At 40.4% G+C, this 26,953-nt stretch overlaps 1 protein-coding gene across 1 annotated transcript in view; it reads left to right on the top strand.

Moving 5' to 3' along the window:
* si:dkey-97m3.1 (fatty acyl-CoA reductase 1) overlaps positions 1 to 25,631 on the top strand; it is a 198,510-nt gene extending 172,879 nt beyond the window's left edge. Inside the window, exons 9-12 of the mRNA XM_060839365.1 lie at positions 16,851 to 17,022; positions 18,131 to 18,260; positions 22,936 to 23,063; positions 24,675 to 25,631. Of these exons, the coding sequence (XP_060695348.1) occupies positions 16,851 to 17,022; positions 18,131 to 18,260; positions 22,936 to 23,063; positions 24,675 to 24,837 (593 nt within the window). The 3' untranslated portion in view covers positions 24,838 to 25,631. The remainder of the gene's footprint in view (positions 1 to 16,850; positions 17,023 to 18,130; positions 18,261 to 22,935; positions 23,064 to 24,674) is intronic.
* Positions 25,632 to 26,953: the final 1,322 nt, after the last annotated feature.

Genomic DNA, 26,953 nt, shown 5'->3' with positions numbered 1-26,953 from the left:
CTAGCTCCCATCCAGGAGAAAGTGATATTCATTATTGGAAACACCATTGCTGAAGCTGTGGCTAGCAGCATACGTTGAAGATAATGGCATCCTCATGCCTAATCATGCTTCTCTCATTCCATTTTTTTGTTTTACAAGCTCCAACTGATGTGAAGGTGTACCTTTTACATTTCCCCTTCACCGCGTCACAACTTTATCCTTGGAAGGCTTTTACCTTTGAGATTTATGGTTGACCTGTCCAGATAATGGAAGAGACCAACGCAACAGCAAAGTCACTCGTTCACTTGTCTCTATGCTTGCAGTCTGCAACCCAGAATCTGCCACTGTGTATGTCATAGAGAGTGTATTGGAGAAGAGAGATCTGCAATATGGTGAGACACTGGGGAGAAGGGCACCACAGTCACAGAATAAAACAAGAATAACACAGATGCCAGCTTGCGTGAGTGCATATGAGTTCTGCTCTGGAGGTTTCAGCTGAGGACTTCAGTCTGCAGAGAATTGCAAAGGGAAGGTGATAGTGACAGGCAGCAATTGATGAAGAGCAGCATGAAGAAATCCTAGCAAAGTTGAAGTCAATGTGAGACAGGGAAATCACCCCACTGTTCAGACAAATATTTAGTACAAAGGAAGATGGCTGTACTTATTAGAGGTCAATCATCTCATCCTCAGAACATTGCTGTGTGAGTTATTCAGGGTTGTGTCCTGAGCCCAACCTACTTCAAATGTTTTATCAATTACCTTCTCTTCATCTTAATGTTTGCTGATTGCAAAGCATTCAGCACCATTCACAACTCCTCAGACAGTGAAGAGCTTTCCAAGCCTGCAGCACCAAGAACTGGACAGTGTTCTGATAAAGAGTCATTGAACCTGAAAAGTTAATACTTTCTCTCTCTACAGATATTGCCAAAGCTGCTGAGTTTCTCCAGCACTTTCTGTTTTTATTACCAATATTCGGGATTGGGCTGGTAAATGTCAAGAAACATTCATGCCAGCATTGCCAGGTAATGATCATCTCCAACAAGATGGAGTCAAACAGTTTCCCTGTGACATTCATCGACATTACGATTGTTAAAGGTTATAACATACAATTCTGAAGGTTATAATTGAATAGAAACGGAACTGGGACTGAACAAATTATATAATTATTGTGAATACAAAGACAGTTCGTAGGCTGGAGACTCTGTGGAATGAACTCCCCTTTGGCTTTTCAAAAGCCTGTCAGCTACTCAAAGGCACATTTCAGGAGTGCAATGGAATTCTGCCTCACTTCTCTGGATGATCGCAGTACCAACACCACATAAGAGGCTTGACACCATCAAGGAAAAAGCAGTTCACTTAATTGACAACCCGTCTGTAAGTTTCATTCACTCCCATTTCATTGATATGCATGGGAAGCAGTGTCTTCTACTACATAATGCACTGCAGCAACTCATGTCTCGCCAAAGCCTGTTCACAAGGCTTGATAGAGGTTTATAAGATGATCAGGGGAATAGATAGAGTAGACAGTCAGAGACTTTTCCCCCTGGTACAACAAGGGGACATAAATTTAAGGTGAAGGGTGGAAGGTATAGGGCAAAAGTCTACAAGGCAAAAGTCAGTTGTGTGATGGAATACTCCCCTTTTGCCTGGACGAATGCAGCTCTAATGAAACTCAATACTTGATACCTTCCAGGGCAAAGTACCTACTTGATTGCCACCTCATCTGCAATGTTCAGCATTCAGTCCCTTCACCAACAATTTACAATGCTAGCAGTATCTAACATCTACAGCATACACTGCAGCAATGCACCAAGGCTCCTTCCAAACCCATGACATCTACCAAAAACTGGTGCAGCAGATGACAGGACAATTAATCTCCCTGGACTGAACATAGAACATAGAACAACACAGCACAGAACAGGCCCTTCGGCCCACGATGTTGTGTCGAACATTTGTCCTAGCTTAAGCACCTATCCATGTACCTATCCAATTGCTGCTTAAAGGTCACCAATGATTCTGACTTTGCCACTTCCACAGGCAGCGCAATCCATGCCCCCACCACTCTCTGGGTAAAGAACCTACCCCTGACATCCCCCCTATACCTTCCACCCTTCACCTTAAATTTATGTCCCCTTGTTGTACCAGGGGGAAAAGTCTCTGACTGTCTACTCTATCTATTCCCCTGATCATCTTATAAACCTCTATCAAGTCACCCCTCATCCTTCGCCATTCCAATGAGAAAAGGCCTAGCACTCTCAACCTATCCTCGTACGACCTATTCTCCATTCCAGGCAGCATCCTGGTAAATCTCTTCTGCACCCTCTCTAAAGCTTCCACATCTTTCCTAAAATGAGGCAACCAGAACTGCACACACTACTCCAAATGTGGCCTTACCAAGGTCCTGTACAGCTGCAATATCACCTCACGACTCTTGAATTCAATCCTTCTGCTAATGAACGCTAATACACCATAGGCCTTCTTACAAGTTCTATCCACCTGAGTGACAACTTTCAAAGATCTATGAACATAGACCCCAAGATCCCTCTACTCCTCCACCTTACTAAGAACCCTACCATTAACCCTGTATTCCGCATTCTTATTTGTCCTTCCAAAATGGACAACCTCACACTTGACAAAGTTGAATTCCATCTGCCACTCCTCAGCCCAGCTCTGCATCATATCTAAGTCCCTTTGCAGCCAGCAACAGCCCTCCTCACTATCCACAACTCCACCAATCTTCGTATCGTCTGCAAATTTACTGACCCACCCTTTGACTCCCTCTTCCAAGTCTTTAATAAAAATTACAAACAGGAGAGGACCCAGAACTGATCCCTGCAGAACACCACTTGTAACTGGGCTCCAGGCTGAATATTTACCATCTACCACCACTCTCTGACTTCAACCGGTTAGCCAGTTCTCTATCCAACTGGCCAAACTTCCCACTATCCCATGCTTCCTGACTTTCCGCATAAGCCTACCATGGGGAACTTATCAAATGCCTTACTAAAATCCAAGTACACTACATCCACTGCTCTACCCTCATCCACCTCCTCAAAGAATTCAGTAAGACTTGTAAGGCAAGACCTACCCCTTACAAATCCGTGCTGGCAGTGTCTTTCCAGATACTCATAAATCCTATCCCTCAGTACCCTTTCCATTACTTTGCCTACCGCCGAAGTAAGACTAACTGGCCTGTAATTTCCGGGGTTATCCCTATCTCCTTTTTTGAACGGGGCACAACATTCGCCAGTCTTCCCTGGCACCACCCCCATTGACAGTGAAGACGAAAAGATCATTGCCAACGGTTCTGCAATTTCCTCTCTTGCTTCCCATATAATCCTAGGATATATCCCGTCAGGCTTGGGGGACTTGTCTATCCTCAGGTTTTTCAAAATGCCCAACACATCTTCCTTCCTAACAAGTATCTCCTCTAGCTTACTCGTCCGTTTCATACTCTCCTCTTCAACAATACGGTTACTTTCATTTGTAAATACTGAAGAAAATTAATTCAAGACCTCTCCTATCTCTTCCAATTTAATACACAGTCTCCCACTACTGTCCTTGATCGGACCTACCCTCGTTCTCGTCATTCTCATGTTTCTCACATACGCATAAAAGGCCTTGGGGTTATCCTTGATCCTACCCGCCGAAGATTTTTCATGCCCTCCCTTAGCTCTCCTAATCCCTTTCTTCAGCTCCCTCCTGGCTATCCTGTATCCCTCCAACGCTCTGTCTGAACATTGTTTCCTCAACCTTATGTAAGCCTCCTTCTTCCTCCTTACAAGACATTCAACCTCCCTTGTCAACCAAGGTTCCTTCACATGACCATTTCTTTCCTGCCTGACAGGTACATACATATCAAGGACACGTCGTATCTGCTCCTTGAAAAGGTTTCACATTTCAATGACATCCTTCCCTGACAGCCTATGCTCCCAATTTATGCTCCTCAGATCCTGTCTTGCAGCATCGTATTTACCCTTCCCCCAATTGTAAAACCTGCCCTGTTGCACACACCTATCTCTCTCCATAACCAAGGTGAAAGTCACAGAATTGTGGTCACCATCACCAAAATACTCACCCACTAACAAGCCCATCACTTGTCCCGGTTCGTTACCAAGTACCAAATCCAATATGGCCTCTCCTCTGGTCGGACAATCTACATACTGAGTTAGAAAAGCTTCCTGGACACACTGCACAAACACCGCCCCGTCCAATCTACTTGATCTAAAGAGCTTCCAGTCAATATTTGGGAAGTTGAAATCGCCCATGACTACTACCCTGTGGCTTCTGCACCTTTCCAAAATCTGTTTCCCAATCTGTTTCTTCACATCTCTGCTGCTACTGGGGGGCCTTTAGTAAACACCCAACAAAGTGACTGCTCCTTTCCCATTTCTGACTTCAGCCCATACTACCTCCAAAGGCAGATCCCCCTCGAACTGCCTTTCTGCAGCCGTTATACCATTTCTAATTAGCAACGCCACCCCCCCTCAATCCTGCTGAAACATCTATAACCAGGAACCTCCAACAACCATTCCTGTCCTTCTTCTGTCCACGTTTCCGTGATGGCCACAACATCGTAGTCCCAAATACCGATCCACCTTATTTCTGATACTCCTTGCATTGAAATATACGCACTTGAGCCCATCTCTGTATCCGCAAGTATTCCCTGTCAGTGCTACCTTCTCCACAGCCTCTGGACATCCTGAAAAACAGCTAACCTACTTGCTGGAGTACAAGTCCGGATCCCATCCCCCTGCCAAATTAGGTTAAACCCCCCCCCCCCCGAAGAGTGCTAGCAAACCTACCTCCCAGGATATTGGTGCCCTTCTGGTTCAGGTGCAACCCGTCCTGCTTGTACAGGTACTACCTTCCCCAGAATGCAGTCCAATTGTCCAAATACCTGAAGCCCTCCCTCCTACACCATCCTTGCAGCCACATGTTGAGTTTGTTGAGTCTTGACTTAAGTAGTAACTATTATTGTCTAATAGAGGAATGGCAGGGAAGCCATGATTCCTTAAAAGCCTCTTTCTTTCATGTGGGAACTTAAGGTCTTTTCCTCTATCCTGGATCATGTGTGCAGGAGTTTATTGTCAACTGTAGCAGCTTGAGCTCTGGGCTTTTAGCTTGAGCAGTGTAGCGTGTGGTCACCTCACAGCCAAAGAATTTGCTGAGAAAGAGGGATTGGGTGATTACCAGGCAGTCAAGAAGAAAAAAATAAGTGCAGAGGTCCACTCAGTGCATCTCATTCTCCAACCAACATTCAGTCCGAATACAATATAAGTGATGGTCCCTCTCAGGGATACATCTTGAGCTAAGTCTATGGCACCATTTCTAGCTTAGTTGTTACAGGGGCACATGAAGTTTTGAATTGAATTTGTTTTATTGTCAAGTGAATGAGTGCAGTGAAAAGTTTGCAATGTCACCACTTACGGTGCCATCTTAGGTACAAGATGCCGAGGTACAAATACTTAAGTATGTGGTATAAAATAGAAAAGAAAAATCCAACATAAGAATAAAAAGAAAAAATGAAAAGGACACTACTCAATTTACAGTCCTTCCTCCCCAGTTCGTGCTGGCACCTAGTCTCCAGACCGCACCGGGCCAAGTGTCCAGACCGCACCGGGCCAAGCCTCCAGACCGCACCGGGCCAAGCCTCCAGACCGCAATGGGCTTCAAACCAAGATGCCTCACCTCCAGGCTGCTAAGGGCTTCTCCTTGTGATGGCCTCCGGTCCGGGAGTCACCCCCCGCAATGAAAGATTGGAAGAGCAATAATGATAACAAAGAAAATTTACAGCCCAGGAACAGGCTCTTCGGCCCTCCAAGTCTGAGCCGATTGAAATGTATTGTCTAAACCTGTCGGTCAATTCCGAAGCATCTGGATAAAAGACTCAGTAGAGAGAAGGCAGACATTCCTCTGATTGCAGACCTGAATCCAGGATGGCATGTTATTATCCTGGTTCTAGGATGAGGGGTTTCAGTGAATGGCTTCAGAGGGGAGAATGAACAGCCAGTAGGCATGGTTCACATTAACATCAAAAACACAGGTAAAAAAGTGGCAAGTAGTGTCACAGTCAGAACTTAGGGAGTTAGGAGGAAATTGGCAAACAAGATCTCTAAAATAATAATCTGCAGATTATTCCCAATAACATGTGCCTAGAAATAAATATTTAAATGCATGACTGGGAAGATGGTGCAAAGAAAGGTTTATAATCATGGGGCATTGACATCACCAGAGGATACAAGTCTTCTACAGACTAAACAGGTTAAACCTAAAAAGAGCTGGGACTAATTGTCTTGTAGGGCAATTCACCAGTGCTTTTGGCTGCATTTAAGTTAACTGGAGAAAGGTGAACAAAGTTAAAAATCCCACAACCCAAGATTGTAGTCCAACAGGTTTATTTGGAAGTACTAGCCTCCAGAGCACTGCTCCTTCATCAGGTAGCTGTGGAGCAGGATCATAAGACATAGACTTTATAGCAAAAGGTTACAATGTCATGCAACTGAAATGATATATTGAACAAACCAGGATTGCTATTCAGTCTTTCATCTTTTCGAATGGGTTGCAGGTTTTGATTCATTAATATGTAAATCCCAGAACTTTCAGTTGCATGATGCTCTAATCTTGCTATAAATTCTGTGTCTTATGATCCTGCTCCACAACTACCTGATGAAGGAGCAGCACTCTGAAAGCAAGTATGTCCAAATAAAACTGTTGGACTATAACCTGGTGTTGTGTGATTTTTAACTTTGTACACCCTAGTCCAACACCGGCAACTCCAAATCATGGAGAAAGGTGAACAAAGCTGCAATACCTACCCATCAGTCAACACAAGGTCTTCCCGTGATGTCACTTTTTGATTTTCTTTTTCTTCCTTGTTTTAGTGAACTTAATCTGCTTTAGAGTGACCCCATTCTGCCTCACACTTGTAATTCCAGTCTGCTTCACACCCTACCTTGCTATATATAGCAGAAGTGGGTACTGCAGATGCTGGAGATTAGAGTCAAGATTAGAGTGGTGCTGGAAAAGCACAGCAGGTCAGGCAGCATCCAAGGAGCATTCCTGATGAAGGGCTTTTGCCTGAAACGTCGATTTTTCCTGCTCCTTGGATGCTGCCTGACCTGCTGTGCTTTTCCAGCACCACTCTAATCTTGCTACTCATAGCTCCCATTCTATTTCAAAATCCTCATGATCTGCTCCACCAAGATCCCAACTTGCTGCATCCTTTTTCCAGTCTGCTACACCATGATCCTGGACTGATTCATTCTCTGTTCCATGGAGATTCTGACCTGCTACATACCCCTTACAGTCTGCTTCACGAGATCCTTGACATTTATCCCAATCTCTTAATGGTGTTGCTCTTCACTCTTGGCGTTTAAGGCAAAAATATCATTTTAAATGAAGCAATAAAAACAGAATGGCATCAGTTATTTCACCTTCCATCATCATCATCACCTCGTTAATGTTGAGCAATGCCCAATCCAGCAGTCAGCAAGCAGTCCAGCAATACTGGGTAACAGGAAACATGGTGGTGATTTTAAGCATGTGTAATGGATTGTAAAACTTGTGGTCATTATTTCCTTATTCCTAAAATTTGGTAATAATTGAAGCCGGGTAAAAAATGAGGTCTGCAGATGCTGGAGATAAATCGCCAGTTGCTGAAACTGTATGAATCTTTAAACTGTCATAGCTATCCAGTTCCTCCAGAAAATTACCTAATATATAAACTCTGAAAATATTTAAACTTGTCCACAGGAGTTCATTTGGACAGTCACATTGACGCAAGGAAGATCTGGACTGACAACTTTACAAATTCCATCACAGCATGTTTTGTCATCTCAGATCATTTACTCCAGTCATCAGGTGTCTTTTCCCTAGGGGGTATGTTTTTAAGGTGAGAGGAGAAATATTAAAAAAAAGGGCAACTTTTTTTTTACACAGACTGGTTTGTGTGTGAAATGGACTTCTGGAGGAAGTGGTAGATGCGAGTACAGTTACAATGTTTAAAAGAGATTTGGATAAGTACATGAATAAGAAATGTTTGGAAGGGTATGGGCCAAATGCAGGCAGGTGGAACTAGTTTAGTTTGGGTTGGGCTGGTAAGACTGAAAGGTCTGTTTCTGTTCTGTATGACTCCATTTGAAGAAAAAAAATAAAATCATTCTTAATATATAAATACACTTCAGAAACTGTTTTCTCTGTTAGTATTTTGTGTATTTCAGGGAATAACTCAAAATGTTCAGCAAGTAGTTTAACATTAAAGATCATAAGATGGTTTTGGATAAATTTCCTCTCAACCATTTGCTTTCAATCTTATTATCATCCCTATACTGCATCCTGTTGATTCTAATATGTTTGTGCCTTTGTCTGAGCTATGTGTTTGATTTATGGTCCTCTGGTGGGTGTGTATTCGAAGGGATAATGTAAAATGTGACTGGTGACTCACCAGTCGACTTGCTGCCCATGCTGAGCTGGTAGCCATAATACAGTAGGTAGGAGCCTCTCTCACCCATCATTTTGAAAGAAAAACCCAATGGGCAATTGATTGGTCAGACCTTTATCGCTCAGAGTATTGAGTACAGGAGTTGGGAGGTCATGATGTGGCAGGACATTGGTTAGACCACTGTCAGAATATTGCACGTAATTCTGGTCTCCTTCCTATCGGAAAGATGTTGTGAAACTTGAAAGAGTTCAGAAAAGATTTACAAGGATGTTGCCAGGGTTGGAGGATTTGAGCTATAGGGAGAGGCTGAAGAGGCTGGGGCTGTTTTCTCTGGAGCATCAGAGGTTGAGGGGTGACCTTATAGAGGTTTACAAAATTGTGAGGGGCATGGGGTGGGGGAGTCCAGAACTAGAGGGCATAGGTTTAGGGTGAGAGTGGAAAGATATAAAAGAAACCTAAGGGGTAACTTTTTCATGTATATGGTGGTACATAAATGGGGTGAGCTGCCAGAGGAAGTGGTGGACACTTAAAAGGCATCTGGATGGGGATATGAATAGGAAAGATTTGGAGGGATATGGGCCGGGTGCAGGCAGACGGGACTAGATTGGATTGGGATATCTGGTCGGCATGGATGGGTTGGACCGAAGGGTCAGTTTCTGTGCTGTACATCTCTATGACTCTATGAACTTGTTACTAAGGGAATTGACCTAAAGATTGTGCTGCCCACATCATAAAATGGATGGTGTGGACAGACAGGCGAGGGTGAAAAAGCTGGTTTTTAAAGTGACTTTGGGGATAACATCATTTGGTGGGTGCTCTGTGAACATTGAACCTCACACTCCTCTAAGATGTTACATTGCCTTTGCTCCTTCCTGATTACTCTCCAATAACATCAAATCCTTCACTATTCTCCCAAAGATGCCTTGATCCCTCCCTGCCCGAGAATCCCATGATCACCCTCTTTGGTTCATTAGAGTTCTCGGTGTGTCTGCTTGCAGAACTAGCAGTGTCCATCACTGAGTTCCAATCCTCTTGGAGCTATCAGCCAATTAGATTGGCTGGCAGCGATGGAGGGCAGCCATAAAGGGGCAGAGTTCCCAATCTCTGCTTATTTACTCTGCAGTGTATCATTGTCACAGGTTGGGCACTGTATAGGTCAGGCTATTGACAGACTTCTGAATGGGGGGGGGGCGGGGGGAGGGGGGGAGATAAGTGGCAAGCAGAACATCTTCCTTGTGAAATTCAACTCTACGTTTCTCAGTAACCGAGTTCAGATGTTGGGCTTCCTTGCATCTTCTCAGCATTTGCCCTCCATTACTCTGAGTCTGTGAACTCCATCTTTTTCTTTCCATTCTATTTCCTGCATTGCTTTATATATTGTAGACCTTTACAAATTTCTTTAGCACTAAAAGGGTTTCCTTTTAAAGTGAGAAAGGAAAGTTAAAGCTTATATATTAGTTTCTCATAGTTCATCCTCTGTGAGATAACCCTTGCTGCTCTCTTTTGATTGTATTTCAGTTCTCATAGCTCTCCTTCTGTTCACAAGCCTGAATGCAGGTATTGAAGGTTGTTAATAAAATTTGTTTTTACATTCACCCACAAGGTGTACCGATTACTGGCTGGCCAGCATTTATTGCCCATCCCTAGTTGCCCTTGAGAAGTGATGACTTCTTTCTTGAACTGCTGCTGTCCATCTGTTGTAGGTAGACACACAATGTCGTTAGGGAGTGAGTTCCAGCAGTTTGACTCAGCAACACTGAAGAAACGGCAATATATTTCCAAGTCGCGACACTGAGTGGCTTGGAGAGGAACTCAAAGAATGGCAGATAATAGTGTTCCTGTGTATCTGCTCCACTTGACCTTCTAGATGTGGTTGGGATTTGAAAGGTGCTGCCTGAAGAGCCTTGGTTAAATTCTTCTTGACCCAATACGCGGACATCTGGAGATCAGAAGTGAACCTTTATGCAGCTTAACCGGACTGGAATTTTTCTGGGAGAATGTGAGGACTGCAGATGCTGGACATCAGAATTGAGTGTGGGGTGCTGGAAAAGCGCAGCAGGTCAGGCAGCATCCGAGGAGCAGGAGCCTCCTTGGATGTTGCCTGACCTGCTGTGCTTTTCCAGAACCACACACTCAACTGGAATCTTCCTGGCACAAGGTTAATCCAAATGTGGGTCCAGGGTGTATGATAGCAGTGAGACCTTAATTTCACCTTCTCAGTAGCAGTCAATTAAGAAGCTATTAGGCCTGCCATTGAATTAAAGACAGTCGGCAGGTTGCCCATTCAGAGGGCTATTAGCTGTGCTATTGAGAGAGCTAGATGTTGCTGAGGCAGCAAGGAGAGCAAGAGTGTGCCTGTATTCGAGGGTTAGGGGGTTGTGGGTGTACCCGGACCAAACAGGGCAGGCCACAGTAATCAAAATGGTAAATCCTCCAGTGGCAACATTGTCGTCTTTGTGGAGGGGGTTTGGGGATTGGGAGGGGAGGTGGGAGAGGTAGAATGGTGCTTTGGACTCCTTCGTGAGCTCTGGAGCCTCCTGAAATTAGGGCACCAGTATCCACTTCTTTATGAAAGCTGCCTCCATGGACATGGTGGCTTTCCTTTGTGACAGAGGTTCTGCTCCTCCACTGACAAACTGGCAGTAAGGCAGAACATTCTGTAAATTGGCTGCAATCCAGTGGAGTGGCTCCATTTCCTGCTGCAGGGGAAATAGCTCAGTAGTGGGACAGAATTGGTGAGGTGACCTGATATCGCTCCCTGGCATTTGCACACTGCCCACCCCCACCTTGGCTTGTAGTCCACCACCCAGGGGCCAGTCAAATCCTAGTCCAAGGAACATGTTTGCTAGGTTTACTCTCATTTCTTTCTTTTAGAACATTATGAATGACAAAATAATTCTCAAAACTCTTTTAGCTAGCCCATTGGAGGATAGAATATTTCCTGTTTCCAGCGAGGAGTATACTAAATGTGCTAACATTGAATTTTATTCCCATTTACTAGTCCATGTTCTATTCACAGAATATATATTCCTCCACAGCCGAGTGCAATTTTTCAGTTTAACTCCTTTGAATTGGAACTTCCAATACAAATTATTTTGTGTGTATAAGAAACAGAAGCGTCCTAGGCACAGATGCCTAGAACAGCCTGTTAACACCTCCCTTTTCAGCCTAGCTGTTTCTGGTAATAATATAGCTTTAGAAAATACTGCTGAAATATGTCTTTTCTGTCTTGTCACCCATTTTCAAAGAACCAGAAATAGTGTGTTAGCTGAATAAACTGTTAAGCATGCATACACACTGTTGCAAGTCACATTCATAACATAATCAAGTAATTATTATTCACTTTGCTGTGTTGGCTCAATGTGTTAAATGTATCAAAAGGTGTTATTGCATACACAGTGCTAATCTCGGAGCCACTCTCTTACAAATTAGTTTAATTGTTGTGGCTCTGTTCGCCGAGCTGGGAGTTCTTGTTGCAAACGTTTCGTCCCCTTTCTAGGTGACATCCTCAGTGCTTGGGAGCCTCCTATGAAGCACTTCTGTGCTGATTCCTCCGGCATTTATAGTGGCTTGTCTCTGCCGCTTCCGGTTGTCAGTTGCTGTCTGCTGCAGTGGCCTGTATATTGGGTCCAGGTCGATGTGTTTGTTGATAGAATCTGTGGATGAGTGCCATGCCTCTAGGAATTCCCTGGCTGTTCTCAGTTTGGCTTGCCCTATAATAGTAGTGTTGTCCCAGTCGAATTCATGTTGTTTGTCATTTGTGTGTGTGGCTACTAAGGATAGCTGGTCATGTCATTTTGTGGCTAATTGGTGTTCATGGATGCGGGTTGTTAGCTGTCTTCCGGTTTGTCCTACGTAATGTTTTGTGAAGTCCTTGCATGGGATTTTGTACACTCTGTTGGTTTTGCTCACGCTGGGTATCGGGTCCTTTGTCCTGGTGAGTTGTTGTCTGAGGGTGACTGTTGGTTTGTGTGCTGTTATGAGTCCTAGTGGTCGCAGTAGTCTGGCTGTCAGTTCAGAAATGCTCCTGATGTATAGTAGTGTGGCTAGTCATTTGGGTTGCAGCATGTCCTCGTTCTATTGTCTTTCCCTTAGGCATCTGTTGATGAAATTGCGTGGGTATCTGTTTTTGGTGAATAACAGCCAGGGAATTCCTAGAGGCATGGCATTCATCCACAGATTCTACAAACTAACACATTGACCTGGACCCAATATACCGGCCACTGCAGCGGACAGCAACTGACAGCCGGAAGCGGCAGAGACAAGCCACTATAAATGCCAGAGGAAACATCACAGAAGCGCTTCACAGGAGGCTCCCAAGAACTGAGGATGTCACCTAGAAAGGGGATGAAACGTTTGCAACAAAAACTCCCAGCTTGGTGAACAGAACCACAACGGGCACCCGAGCTACAAATCTTCCCCCAAACTTTAGTTTAATTAGTTTCATGGACAGAAAGAATCTATTTGCGTTGATTGCCATTTTCTACTTATGCCCCCATATATGCAAAAATGTACTGCATTTTATCAATTATGGTCAATCCAGCAGAATTATTTACTTTAATTTCCTAATTTTTAGCTATTAGCACCTTGTTTAACTATGACAAAACATTACCTATAACGTCTGTTCAGAAAATTAGGTCTCCTGCATGGCATTTTTAAAATGTTTTGGGCGATGCTATATTTTTGGATCATTTGGCTCTTTATATTTTCCTACTTTTCTTTAAGTAGCACAGATGCACTGAAGGATAAGAAATTAGTTGCAGATCTGTTGGGAATGTATTAGTTGTAATAATGTAGAAGAACATTTTGGGGGAATCTTGCACATTACCTAAGAGACATGTCAGCCTACATAATGACAGTTGTTAAGTTTATTCCTAACTTCTGAAATTCTTCTATTTGATCATTGTCCTGCACATTGATGGTGATCATGGGTTAGAAAAAGCTAGGCAACTACCACACAGATTAGTAGTGCTACTTTGAGTATCTACTTTACACGCTCCTCCAGCATTTTTTGTCAACCGCTTTTAATTGTTAGTTAAAACCAGTCCATGCTGTTCCTTTTTTGGCATAGTCTTCACCATCCTTGCAACTCTGACCTGCAATCCCATTTCATGCTCATCATCATTTACCAGTTGTATTTTCAATCTTTAAATCCTGTTTTTTGGAGTTCACTCTCCAAATTCCTCTGCTTTTCCAAGTTTTGAACCTCGACACCAAATCAACTGGAAATCTCTTAATAGTATCAGCAAAGAAATTTTCTCAGATCATATAGTTTCAAGTGCCTTGGCTCATTTGTGTCTTCTGATGAGCTTTTGATCTTGATTCAGGAATGATGTGACTAATTGAAAAGTATTTTTCCCTGTGCCACTTTGTTAATCATCTTAATTTGGCATCCTGCTGTTTCAACCTTTCTGCCAATATTAAAAATCACACAACACCATGTTATAGTCCAACAGGTTTAACTGGAAGCACACTAGCTTTCGGAGCACCACTCCTTCATCAGGTGATAGTCACTATCACCTGAAGAAGGAGCATCGCTCCAAAAGCTAGTGTGCTTCCAATTAAACCTGTTGGACTATAACCTGGTGTTGTGTGATTTTTAACTTTGTACACACCAGTCCAACACCGGCATCTCCAAATCATTTCTGCCAATGGATATAGTTTCACTCTATTTGCTCTGTTCAAACTCATGATTTTGAACACCTCCTAAATTCCCTCCCAATATTCTGTTCCAGAAGATAAATAACCCAGCTTCACCAACCTATTCACATTACTTAAGTTCCTCATCTGAAACCAGTCTTGTAAACCTTTCCCTGCACTCACATTCTCAACCTTCCTGAAGTGGGGTACCCTGAATTGAACATAGTACTCCAGTTGAGGGCAAAACAGTGCTCCATGAAGAGTAATTATAGCTTCCTTACTTTTGTAATGTATACTTCTATAACCTTTTTCTGAAACAACTAGGTCATGTTAAAGTCTGTCACATCCTCCTTAAAGTTCAGAATACTTCCAAGTTTTATGTCATTTGCTTAAGCCTAAGTCATGAATGAATATCAAGGTAATCAGTGGTCTTAGAATCCACCCCTTGGAGAACCACACTATACATCTTCCTCCAATACAAGAAAACAATAATTCACATGACATTGTTTTCTGTTACTCAGGCAATATAAGTCTTGGTGCCAATGCCCATTTTATTTCATGAACTTCAAATTTACTGGTAAATCTACTATGTGATTAATCAAACCCACACTAGGGTGCATTATTTATTGATTTGCTGACCTCACCTGAGCCACTAGAATAGCAAAGGGAAGGAAATTCATAAGGCAATTCACCCAGTTATTCTATACTTCCGTGCAGATGATTCAATTCAGATCTGGCAGAATCCTCAGAACACTTTACTCACTTAATCAAGGATGTATAACGTACTGGTGGGCCCAAACATGGGAATGAGAATTTAAGGTACAAGATCCAAATGTTAGAAAATATCTGATAATTGGTACATAACCTGCATTCCTTTTGGAAGGCTCATTCCAAAAAAAAGTGTTACTTTAAACTAACTGTGAATCTTCCTTTTGTTTGGTTCTACTCACCTGACCATTAAGCTGTCAAAGGAAGATCAGTTTCAATTATCAGAAGGACAGGGTGAGTGGAACTCATGCTCAAAGTGTTATGGACATCAGCAGTAAATCCAAATGTATCACAAAAATGAAAGATTTGGTATTATATAGAGATTGCAAAGATTTTGAGTCACCACTTGAGTCACTATTGTTGACTTATAGAATTCCTTGTTGACTCTGGATTAATCAGTTTTCAATATGATCATTTAAATAGCTTGGATTTTCTGCTTTGGAGAATCCCAATGAGACTTGCCAACTCTGGTTAGAGGCATTCGTGGATATATCCAGTTCACACAATAGCACACCAGCTGATGCCTGATCATGTAACCTAAATCAATGATTTTGAATTTTGTTGGGTCCCCCGGAGTATATTTGTTCATGTAGCTGTTAGACATGTGAGCAGGCCACCCGTGGACTGGAGGACATAGCCAATCAATGAGGGATACTGAGGAATTCCACACCTTTTCAGAAACCCCTGCAACTGTATCCAATGCTGAATTCCCTTTGATTCCTAACTCTGGAATCCCCTCCCACCAGCAAAGCACACAGTTGTAACTTGACCTGATCGTGGTGAGGGTCTCTGTGATGGCAAATTAAATTGCTGATCCTTGGATGTTGGAAGCAGCACTTGGGAGAGGCTCCCTCCATTTCATGAAGTTCTCAATTGTTTAAGCATTAGGAACTCTAACATCAGTGCACCATGGGCAAGACAGAACTTTCACTTGCCACAAGATGCTGTACTGACCTTGACTGATTTTTATGGCTTTAATATTTTTGGGATAGACTATCCATGCTTCAGGGGGATGTTACCTGAAGGAGATGGAGAAGCTGGCTTTAGAAGCAAGTCTGTTGTATTAGAGCTGTGGTGACTGGGGTTGCCATTGAAGGGAAGGCTTGTTTCCAAAAGAAAGTATATTTCTGTAAAGTGGTTCTTCTTCGGGAACTTAAAAGCACCTAACCTCTACAAAGTGAATTAAAAGCAACTAATGGAGCAATTTCTGAAGTTGTGTCAGCCTCTGTCCACTGCAGTTAAGCTGGGATCAACTAGAAGCCAATTGAGGATGGAGCTGAATCATCTAACTATTAAATTTGTTTAACCTGTCGTGAACATTTCTAACCATTCCATTGGGCAGAAGATAAATGTAACCATGGACTGTACAATTTTTTTCTTAATTAGGAAGCTTTAAGGATTGTACTTACCTGAACACAATACATAAATTAAAATGGATGGAGAGATTTCTTTGTAATCAAAATAATCTGCTACTTATTTCAATTAAATGATGGAAAGTTGGTCAGTCTTCCTAATGGGCATGGTTAACATTTTATTTGTAAGAAGACATAATGATCAAAGTTTTTTTTTAAGAATTGGAACTATTTTAAATAACATTTGGTTAAAGGATAGTTTTCCAACGATTTGCTTTAAATATTTGATTTTTAAAGACTTAGCCAAACAGAGTTATCCATCTCAGAGATCATGATGTGTCAAAGGAGTTATGATAGTGAGTAGGTTTAGTGTATTTAATTCTTTTTATCTCAAACATTATGAAGTTATGAAATTATCTACAGAATCTATCTTTAGTTTGTCTCAGTTTATGCCATATGCTGTACTAGTTATACATTTGAGTATGTTTATGTGAAATATTGCACAATATTTTTGTGCAAAACCATGTTCTCTGGAAAAACACAAATCCCCGTGACCTGATTTTCCACCCTGCTTTGTTCTGAGTAGAAAGCAAGCCTTCAACCTCCTGAACAAATTATGTATAGCCCATCATACTAAAATTAATTGATTCTCTTCCTGCTTTTCCTAGAGTACCATGTCATTTCCACATTTAAGAGGAACCCTCTGGATCAGGCCTTTAGAAGGCCCAACGCAAATATTACATCAAACTACTTGATTAATCAGTATTGGATTGCTGTCAGTCACAAAGCTCCTGCTTTGGTTTATGATCTTTATCTGAGGCTAACAGGGCAGAAACCACGGTAAGTAAACCCTTGAAACCTTTGCCTGAATTAAAAAGAATCTTTCATTACAAAAATTTTGCAAATTGCTTAAAATGATATTTAGTGTTACAGAGGAAGGCAAAAATGAAATGTCATTGTTTCACAACTTTCCCTGTTCTCCATTAAACAGAAATCTAATTTTACAGGACCATATCAATTGAAGTGTGTGTATATTTGGATATTCACACTGGTGGATCTCCTTTGCTGTCTTTCTGCTTTGACTAATAAGTAGAATACTTAAATACTCTGTTAAGATAACATTATAAATAGGTCTTATAGTTAAAAGCCATGTGCTCAACATTCTTTGGAAAACAACTCAGTTAAATAACTGATAGCTTAATGTATTTTATTGAGTTTTATAATCATGAAGTAAAAGCTATCTCTGTCCTTTCTCTCATGCATGTATGCACAAAAGAAAGAGTGTAGAACCTCCTTCCTAAAGAAAATACCTACATTTTACCCAAGTCAGATTTTACAGTTTACCAGGGATGCAATGATAATGCCACTCGACTAGTAATCCACAGCCACATGCTAATATTTTGGAGAGGCGAGTTTGAGTCCCACAATGCTAAATTTGAAATTAACCTTTTCAAAAAAAAGAGGAATTAAAAGCTAGATTAATGGTGACATTGTAACCATGTAACCATTTATTGTTGTAAAAAGCCATCTGATTCGCTGATGTCCTTTAGAGAAGGGAACCTGTCATCTGACTCCAGATAATTAGTAATGTGGTTGACTCTTCACTGCCCTCTGAAATATATAGTAAGCAGTCAATTGTATTAAGATGGTACAAAGTCTGAACAAAGGAATAAAGCTAGATGGGCCACCTGGTTTCACCCTAAGCACTGGAAACAACAAAGGCAGATACAGCTTTTTCAACCCTACAAAGTCCTCCATCCCAACATCTCAACTGTTAGTTAAGTATCAGTCAAAAATAATAATTTTCATGTAATCCTGCCTTACAGAAAATATTATGTAACTTCATTACAACGCATGAACTTTAATTTCCATCAAAGCAACTAATGATTACAATGTAAGGATTGAGTAACTGAACAGAAGCTCTACATAACTGTACATGCAATTGCAGAATGATGAAGATTTTCAACAGACTTCATAAATCCATGATGCTGCTGGAGTACTTCAGCAGCAAGTCCTGGGACTGGAGCTCAGAGAACATGAACATGCTGCTGAGTCAACTCAGCCTCGAGGATAAGAGGGTAAGCACAAATAGTAACCACCATGCAGGAGGGTGAGCAGCCATCCATACGAACCCTCAAATAGCTGACTAAGTAGGAAGGTGACCACTACTGTAAATTGATCTGTCTTGAAGACATAACTTCCATACTCACTTTAACAGGACCTCATGAGTAGTGTAGGCAACTTGGTTAATGTTACCTTGTGTTAGGATATTATAGAAGCCCATGAGAGGACAGAGATGTAGTTACTCCATAGGACATCGAGGGGCGCTGTGAACCTATAGTTTAAAATTGATGACCAAAGTGATTTATAATTCTTGGCTCTTTGCCATAATAGATAACAATGGTAGTTTTCAAATGAGACTATCTACAAGGTCAATTCTGCCTGGTAAACTATGCGATAAGATTTAAAGGCGAGGAAATGTTGCAAACATATAGTAATTCCTTGTATGCAAGATATTGAATGTTTCTAATATACGTAAAGCCTTTGTGAAATCTACTAAAATGTTTCCAGAATACATAGAACCTTTGTTTGCAAGATAGACCATTTTAAAGAAGGCCTTTGTCTGTGAAAGATCACGCAATGAGTAATTACGTAAATTGAGATTAGAAAATAGTATAACTAACGGAGCTTATCGATAGATTTTCAGAACTTGTACATTTTCTCCAGCGAACCATTCAATCTTTCGTGCTTCGCTGTAACAGCTAAGTTTCTGCAGCTAAATAAATGTACCTCCAATTATATCAAATAATTGGGTAAGTGTGGTCTCTCCTTAAAAGAACACGCTTGGACGTTATTTCGTCCCAACACTTGGAAGCTGAAATTTATGTATAAGTCTGATGCTTTTGGAACTGTTGCCTTCATACATCCAAGAGATGGCGGTGGGTAAGGCTCAATGGCATTCTACAGACTGTACCTGCATGGTGTTAGCAACTATCGGTGGTTCTCCCCAGCTGATGTTAGCTACTGCATGAAAAATCAAAATTCATGTTACCTTAGTTATGTACTTTCATAGCAAAGTATGCATTTACACACAACCAGACCTTCAGCACTGTAACTATACAAATAAAAGCACAAGGTCACTAGTTATATTGTGTGGCCTGCAGTGGCATACCAGGCCCACTCACATATATTGTGTTCTACTCCGTCATGCTGACAGGAAATGCTCGTATCAGAACCCAAAAATATCCCAGGAAAGTAACCACTCTAAATAATAATATCTAACTCACTGCACCTCGGATACAATGCTGAGTACTTCAAATAACAGCAGTAATGTATGCCAGCAATAAAGCATCAAATTAAGATGCCAAGGTTAGTTTTATAATTGTAATTATTAATAATTATTAAATAAAAATAAGCCATTGTGGGGATTTTAAAACATTCAAATGGAGTATTGAAATGAATACATTTATTGTGCTTTTTTTGGTTCAATACCAAGTGTATCAAATTCATCCATTGTCTTGGAGATTAATATATACATACTTGCAGTGTGGAGTATTTGCAGGGAGGCGTTTAGAATCCACAGTTCTGTGAAGCTGTATGGAGTGCCATCCTTAGCAACAGCAGTATGTTGTAAATTATTCATTTGCTGCTGTCATTGGATAAAATGGATTTCTCAGGCACATGACAGGCAATGGAAGGTGGAACAGCTGAGTGAGCCATCTTTGCAGGGAAATCAGTACAACATTTGTTCGTAGAATGAAAAGCCATTAACATTTTGAATGCTGGAAGATATTTCATTACACATTCCACTAACTTCTGCAAAAAAAATTTCTATTTCCATTGGCTGATTTTATAAATCTGAATTAGATCAAAGTATTAAACTTTCAAAAATTGATTCATTCAGAATATTTTGGCAAGGCCTGCTAAAATAAATCGGCTTTGAGGCAGCTGCTGTAAATAATAGCGATGATGTCAAGCAAGAAAATGTTGATGTACAGTGATGTAAGGATACCTTAATATATGGAACCCACTATTTCTGAAGATCTGTCTGAGATGATGTTTTCCTTTGATGAAGAAAATATTAGAGACAACAATGCTGTAATTAAACTTCATCATCTCCTAAAATAATATTTGGAGAGATCTTAATTGTATCATCTTCAATAGTAGAATAACTGGCTACCCATCGAACATGTCATAAGTTACAATCTGCAAAAAGTTATTTCCAACAATCAACTACATACACAACTATCCATCATTTGAACAAATATATATCTATTGCATCCTTAAAAATTAGCAATAACTCATTGATTAAATAACTTGTTTCAAAATTCATCAAAGTACTATTAAAAAGGTGGCATACATTAGTTTTAATATTTTTTGAATAGTTTCACACCTGGAGATGTAAAGGTGAAAACTACCTCAACTAATGTCCCATGAACAATGGGAACAACTATGGTGTTGCTATAGGATACAGCTGGGAGTTGCCCAAGAACACAGCATTGGACTGGGAAGGGACAGGGCTGTCCAGATAACTACTTCTATTTATATAACATGTTTTGACATAGAAAAACTTGCAAGTAGGTTTTGCAGGCCTGTAGAAAAAAGTTAAAATAGTGAAGTGTGACTTTTTAAATATGAGACAGAGAAAAATTGGACACACTGAAACAAACTGCCTTGGATTGATTCATCAATGAAAGGGCAGCACGGTGGCTCAGTGGTTAGCACTGCTGTATAACAGCACCAGGGACCCAGGTTTGATTCCTGTCTCGGGTGACTGTTTGTGCGGAGTTTGCACATTGTCCCCGTGTCTGTGGGTTTCCTCCAGATGCTCCGGTTTCCTCCCACAGTCCAAAGATGTGCAGGCCAGGTGAATTGGCCATGCTAAATTGCCCATAGTGTTAGGTGCATTAGTCAGAGGGAAATGGGTCTGGGCGAGTTACTCTTTGGAGAGTTGGTGTGGACTTGTTTGGCCAAAGGGTCTGTTTCCACATTGTAAGGGAATGTAATGCGAATGTAAAATTAAATTCTTACAAGAACCTCCATCTAGTGGCTTATCCGTGAACTGCAAATGTCACTGCTCTGAAATATATTTATCAGGGAATCCAGTAACTTTTTCTTTTATAACTGAGTAGTCACATGATCATACAGTTAGAAACATCTATTAAATATCAGTTCACCATTTTAATTTAACATTAAATAGGAGACAGTTTATGTAAATGCTTTTTTTGGTTAAGCTGTCTGGATATTCAACTTTTACTTCTCTCTTACCATAAACACATGGAAAGACATCAAACTAGTTCTTAAGCACATTGACTACTAAAACCAACAGATTGAGGTATAAAAGTCTCAGTGTTACACCTGAGAAGTCTGGTTAAATAGAGTTATCTACATACAATATTTGCATATGGGGAGGAGAATAAATAAAATGGCGTTAAAACTAATATTTTACAGTTAGAAGTGTGCAGCAAAAAGCAGGACTTTGCAAACAGTCACATGAAGACAGGAATCATAATTAAGTTCATTAGAAATAAGAACTCAAACATATTATCAAATCCTCACGAAATCCAATAATGCTTTGTAATCAATGAATTACTTTTGAAATTCCTTTACTCTTGGGAAGTGCAGCTGCCAGTTTGTAAACAGGAAGGGGTGACACAACAGCAACTGAGATAAATGATCAGGTGATTTATAATTGAGTTATTAATTGAGGATGATTGCTGACCACAATAGCAGGAGCACTCCCTGTTTTCCTTTGGATAGAATGATAGGACTGGAAGATGGGCTGAAGGAAAGATAAGTAGCAGACATTTAGGTAGACATATCAGAATTCTCAGTAACATTTATTCCAGTCAAAAAGGACTTGATAAGAAGAATGAACCACCCGCAGTGGTGAAAGACAGTTAATGAGTATATCCACTCAAAAATTTAGTCATACAAAGCAGCAAAAACTAGTAGGCCAGAAGATTGGAAATTTATAGGAACCAGCAGCAGGTGACTGAAAAGCTAATAGAGAGGGAGAAAACGGATTATGAAACTAATTTTGACAAGAAATATAAAAACAAACAGCAAGAGCGTTTACAGATATACAAGAAGAGAATAGCTAAAGTAAGTGTGGAACCCTTAAAGGAAGAAACTGGGGAAATTGGTAACAGGGAGTAGGGAAATAGCACATCATTAAAACCAATAGTTTGCATTGGTCTTCATGGTGGAAGACACGATAAAAATGCCAAAGATAACAAGCAAGGTGTTCATGGTAGGAAATACCTTGTAATAAGGGACAAAGTATTTGACAAACTAATGGGAATAAAGGAAGACATGTCACCAGGAAGTGGCAGGAGGAGTTCATGGAAGCATTGGTTGAAATACTCCAGAACTCTCTGGATTCCAGGAGGTTGTAATGCATTGGAAAACTGGTAATGCTAGCTATCAGATATTGTGATTGAGTACTGCTGCAAACTATGGGTAAGAAGTCATAAGAATGTAGCCAGTTTACAGCAGTTTACAGAATTCATAGAATGAATTGTAGTTTGTCCTTGTTTTAAGCAAATATTTCTATGCAAATGGTAATCCTACTCTGTAGTTTTTGTGCTCGCAGCTTGCAAAAGTTCAAACAAAATAAAACGGAAGTGCAATCCAAAAATTTAAACAAAGCTGTTCGTGAAAGAAATTGCCAGCCTGCGTCTTTCTGCAGTCGGTGAATAAAGGGAATTTTGAATTGGGGCAGTAAGGTCAACTTTTATTGTATGTTTGCAGGGATTCAATTTTGATGTTCGCCAGCTTCATTGGCCAGAATACATTGAGAATTACTGCATAGGAACTAAGAAATATGTACTTAATGAAGACATGTCTGGACTTCCAGCAGCACGACAGCATCTAAAGAAGTGAGTGCAAACATCTTCACCAGATGCTTATCTTTTATTTTTGCAAAACTTGTTTTGATCAAACAGGAAACTGATAATGAATGTATGGTCACATCCTCACCATCACATCTACATCTCAGTTTTGATGTAGACACCCAAAGAAAGTGGGCTAGTTTCAGTTTTCTTCTCAAAGAAAGTGATTAAAATGAATAACAGGAATATAAAGATAATTTTGATATGCAAGCAGTTGATGGTAAGACACCCCAAGGTTATACATTGTGATAGTTAACTTCTTCAAATAAAATGTTACAGCGCAGATGGAAGTCTCCTCCTGTACTCAAGTTACAGTAATATCAAAACCAAGAACGAAGTCCCAATGATTCATGAATATCCCTGCAATTTGCCTGCATCACCTTCTTGCTTTGGCATACAGTACGCACCCAGTGGTTTAATTGCTCCATTATTTTCCTCAGTTTTATATAAATTAATCCGAATGTATGACCACTCCTCACTTCAATGCAAAATAGATTACTTGATCAGTTCCATATATGAAAAATCATTTCTCATATCACTTGTGCTTTTTTATTGCAATTCTAATGCTGTATTTGTCTTTCTCAGTCATTTATACATGATGTTTCTCTTCAATCATCCTTTGGTTTGGTGTCCCATTTCCCCCCCAACAGCATAATGTAACCTCACTGTCAGCCCTGTTGTATACAACAATGTTCATCTTGTACAGGTTCCTCCTGATCTAGAACTGGTTCCAGTGCCACAGGAATGAAGCCGTTCCATCTTCACAATTTCTGCAGCCGTGCATTGACCAATTTTCTCTCATTGTTCTTAAACTCACTAGTTTCCAGCACTGGGAGTATTCCAGAATCTTCCAATCTTTACAGGTTTTGGATTTAACTGCCTCTTCAACGTCTTAAAATTTGAAGGCCTAAATTAGCGCATCCCTCATGGGCATGACTTTCAACTGCTCCCCTCCCCATTTCATAATCTTATGTATATGTTGATGAAATAGTTTCTCCTAACACCAGGGCAGCAACACTATTTGGCAGTAAAGATGGCAGAAATGTCTCTCTATTCAACTCTTGAACACCTTATGATTAGTATCTGAAAAGAAAGCATAGTCAAATTAATGGTTTAGGTGTGGAGACTGAATGCCAGTGGGAAGTGGACGCTGCTTTCTCGTTGGGGCAGAAGGTTTAATGATCAGGAATGCTACATTAAGTACAATGTGCCAACTTAAAGTGGCGCAATGAAATTTTAAAGATGAAGTTAAAAAAAAGTACACTTAATAAGGAAATAATTCTCAGAAGTAATGCCTCAGGCTCACTTTAAAATTAGTCTCATTTGCTTTACACGCAGCAAAGGCATCTCCAGAGACTGACCTGTTTGAAAAGATAACTCACTGTTGTAAGAAGAAACATCGGAAATGGTGCAGGATAGTAACATTTGTACCTGTCAAACTATTTCCACTAAAATAATGCAAATATGTAACAATCTAAATTGTGGATAATTCACAAAATGAGAAACGGGTGTCCTGAGCAAGTTCCAAGTCATATCTTAGTTTCTACTCATAAAGGCATAGGAAGGTGCATTGACATCTGCAACATTTTTGTTTTGCAGGTTACGAAACATCCGCTATGCCTTCAACACAATTCTCCTCGTCGTCATCTGGCGTGTTTTTATTGCTCGATCACAAATGGCTCGCCACATCTGGTATTTTGTGGTGAGCCTGTGCTACAAATTCCTGTCCTACTTCAGGGCATCCAGTACTCTCCGGCACTGAGGCCTACCCCATATGGCTCACTGCAAATTGAAGGACATCAATTTGCTGCAAATGACAAGCAACCCTTTTGGAATATTCCCTTCCCAAAAAGGCCACAAGACTTCCCAAGCCATCGTAAGGAAAATAATATGACTCTGCATTCCAACGTAACCGAACTACACACTGCCAATGTTAAAATAAAGAACAATAGTATTTTCACACCAAGCGTATGCTGGTGTGACCTTCTGGTTTTCTAGCATTACCACCTTGTTCAAACTGATAACATAATGAGACTTTTTCAATGTCTGTATTTCTACACACTGTCATGCAATACCCTGGCTTGATTTTACAGGTAATTGCTGGAATGGATTGTAAAGTACAAAATTGTCTCTTCTGCATCATGATATTTTGGATGCAGGGCCCTTATTCACAAAAGGAACCTGCACAGTGTATAGAGTTGATTAAGTCCCAATACATTTATGACTGGGTTTGCATCCAGTTATCTTTGTGAATACGGCTCGAGGCCTATTGTACAGTTAATGTAATAAGAAATCACTTTCCAGCAATAACACAGTAACATTCTACTTCTTGGTGCTAAAATGGCAAAGAAAGCTTATTAAACATTTCTGGGTGTTTTACACTTGTCAAATGTATATAAAAGTTGACACTTGACCAAAACATATGAATTTGCTCCTATTTCTTGCAGGACGCCTCCATTTCCCCCCTCCCTAAGTTTGCCAACAACTGGAGACCTTGGCAGCAACACATCACATTTTTATGACAACAGAATAAAAAGAACTGAGATGTGAAATGAATTCTGTTGTGTCATGTGCCTGACTGAGAATCATTAGAGGAGTGGTATTCAAGACTTTATCATTAGCCAGGTTTTTCTTGATAAAACAGAAAGGAGGTATGTCTAGTGTTATAATCTTCATAGAGACAGAATCAGTTTTAGAAGAGGAATTCAAACTCACAGTTAATAGTTGAAAGGATGACACAACAAGATTTCATCTTTTGAGTCTTTTACAGTACATGCCTTAAAAGCAGTTCACTAAATCCTATTTTCGGAGGCAACTTATACTTTAGAGTACAGAATAGATTAGAATTTCAAACAGAAGAAAAACACTTTGAGGTATACATTGCACTGTCCTTTAAGCAGACCTTCAATTCTTCCAGAATAGTCCAAAAGTTATTCTTAGGTCTTAGAGGTCTCCTTCTGATTTTTTTCTCTCCTAGTCTAAAAATGTTTAACCCCAGAATTGTCTTTCACAGTGCAACTTTTCCTGGAATCTTCTCTATTTATCTAAAGCTTCCAGTTTCATTTGATCTACTTACAAATTTTCCAAGTCCATTTGCATTCCTGTGCGGCAAACCATAAAGAATTTCAGCAAAACTGTTTACTACCTAATATTCTCATCACTTTTCTGGAACTTTGGAAATTCCCTGTTTACGCACTGTTAATTTACAGGGAACAGCCATGGTCTCCAAATGTAAACACCTTCCACCTTCCCAATAAAATGACCTGGGTCTACTTTGGTCTTGAACACTCAAACCATCCGACTTGCTCGCAGGCAGACTGCAAAATTGTCACATGACCCTCTTCATTTTTATACCTTAAAGTCACCGCCCCAAAACAATCTTATAAATCTCTTAATTGCAATGTGTAGAGCAGCTGGAAATCAAAACCAGATATGTTGATGTCATTTCTTCCAACACAAGTGGTGAAAAATTAAATATTACTTTTGATACTTGTAACAAAAAATATTAGCATCATGTTATTATGAGCATTCTTTGCTTGTCCAGTGTTTCTAGTAGATTGAGAGTTTCTAAAGTGAACTATGGTAATTGTTTTCTCTGTATGACAGAGACACAGTCACACTCATTTAAGCAAGAGGCAGCAGAGTTTCAATTGGCATGTAACTTCCTAATATAAATGTCCCTGCAAACATTAAGGTCCTCGAGACAAATGTATGGCAATTCATTATAATGGAAGATGATGCAAGTCCTCAACTAAGTATTCATAAGAATATTGTGTAGCCAATAAAATGAAACTTTCACTCATCAATCATCCTTCAACAAAGTAACCATGAAATATGTTAATTATGTTTTTCACACAACCTTGATGAGGGGAGAGTTC

This window comes from Hemiscyllium ocellatum, chromosome 19 (assembly GCF_020745735.1).
Source record: "Hemiscyllium ocellatum isolate sHemOce1 chromosome 19, sHemOce1.pat.X.cur, whole genome shotgun sequence".
Classification (NCBI taxonomy): Eukaryota; Metazoa; Chordata; class Chondrichthyes; order Orectolobiformes; family Hemiscylliidae; genus Hemiscyllium; species Hemiscyllium ocellatum.
The sequence above is the reverse complement of the archived record's forward strand: the minus strand, read 5'-3'. Positions and strand labels throughout refer to the sequence as shown.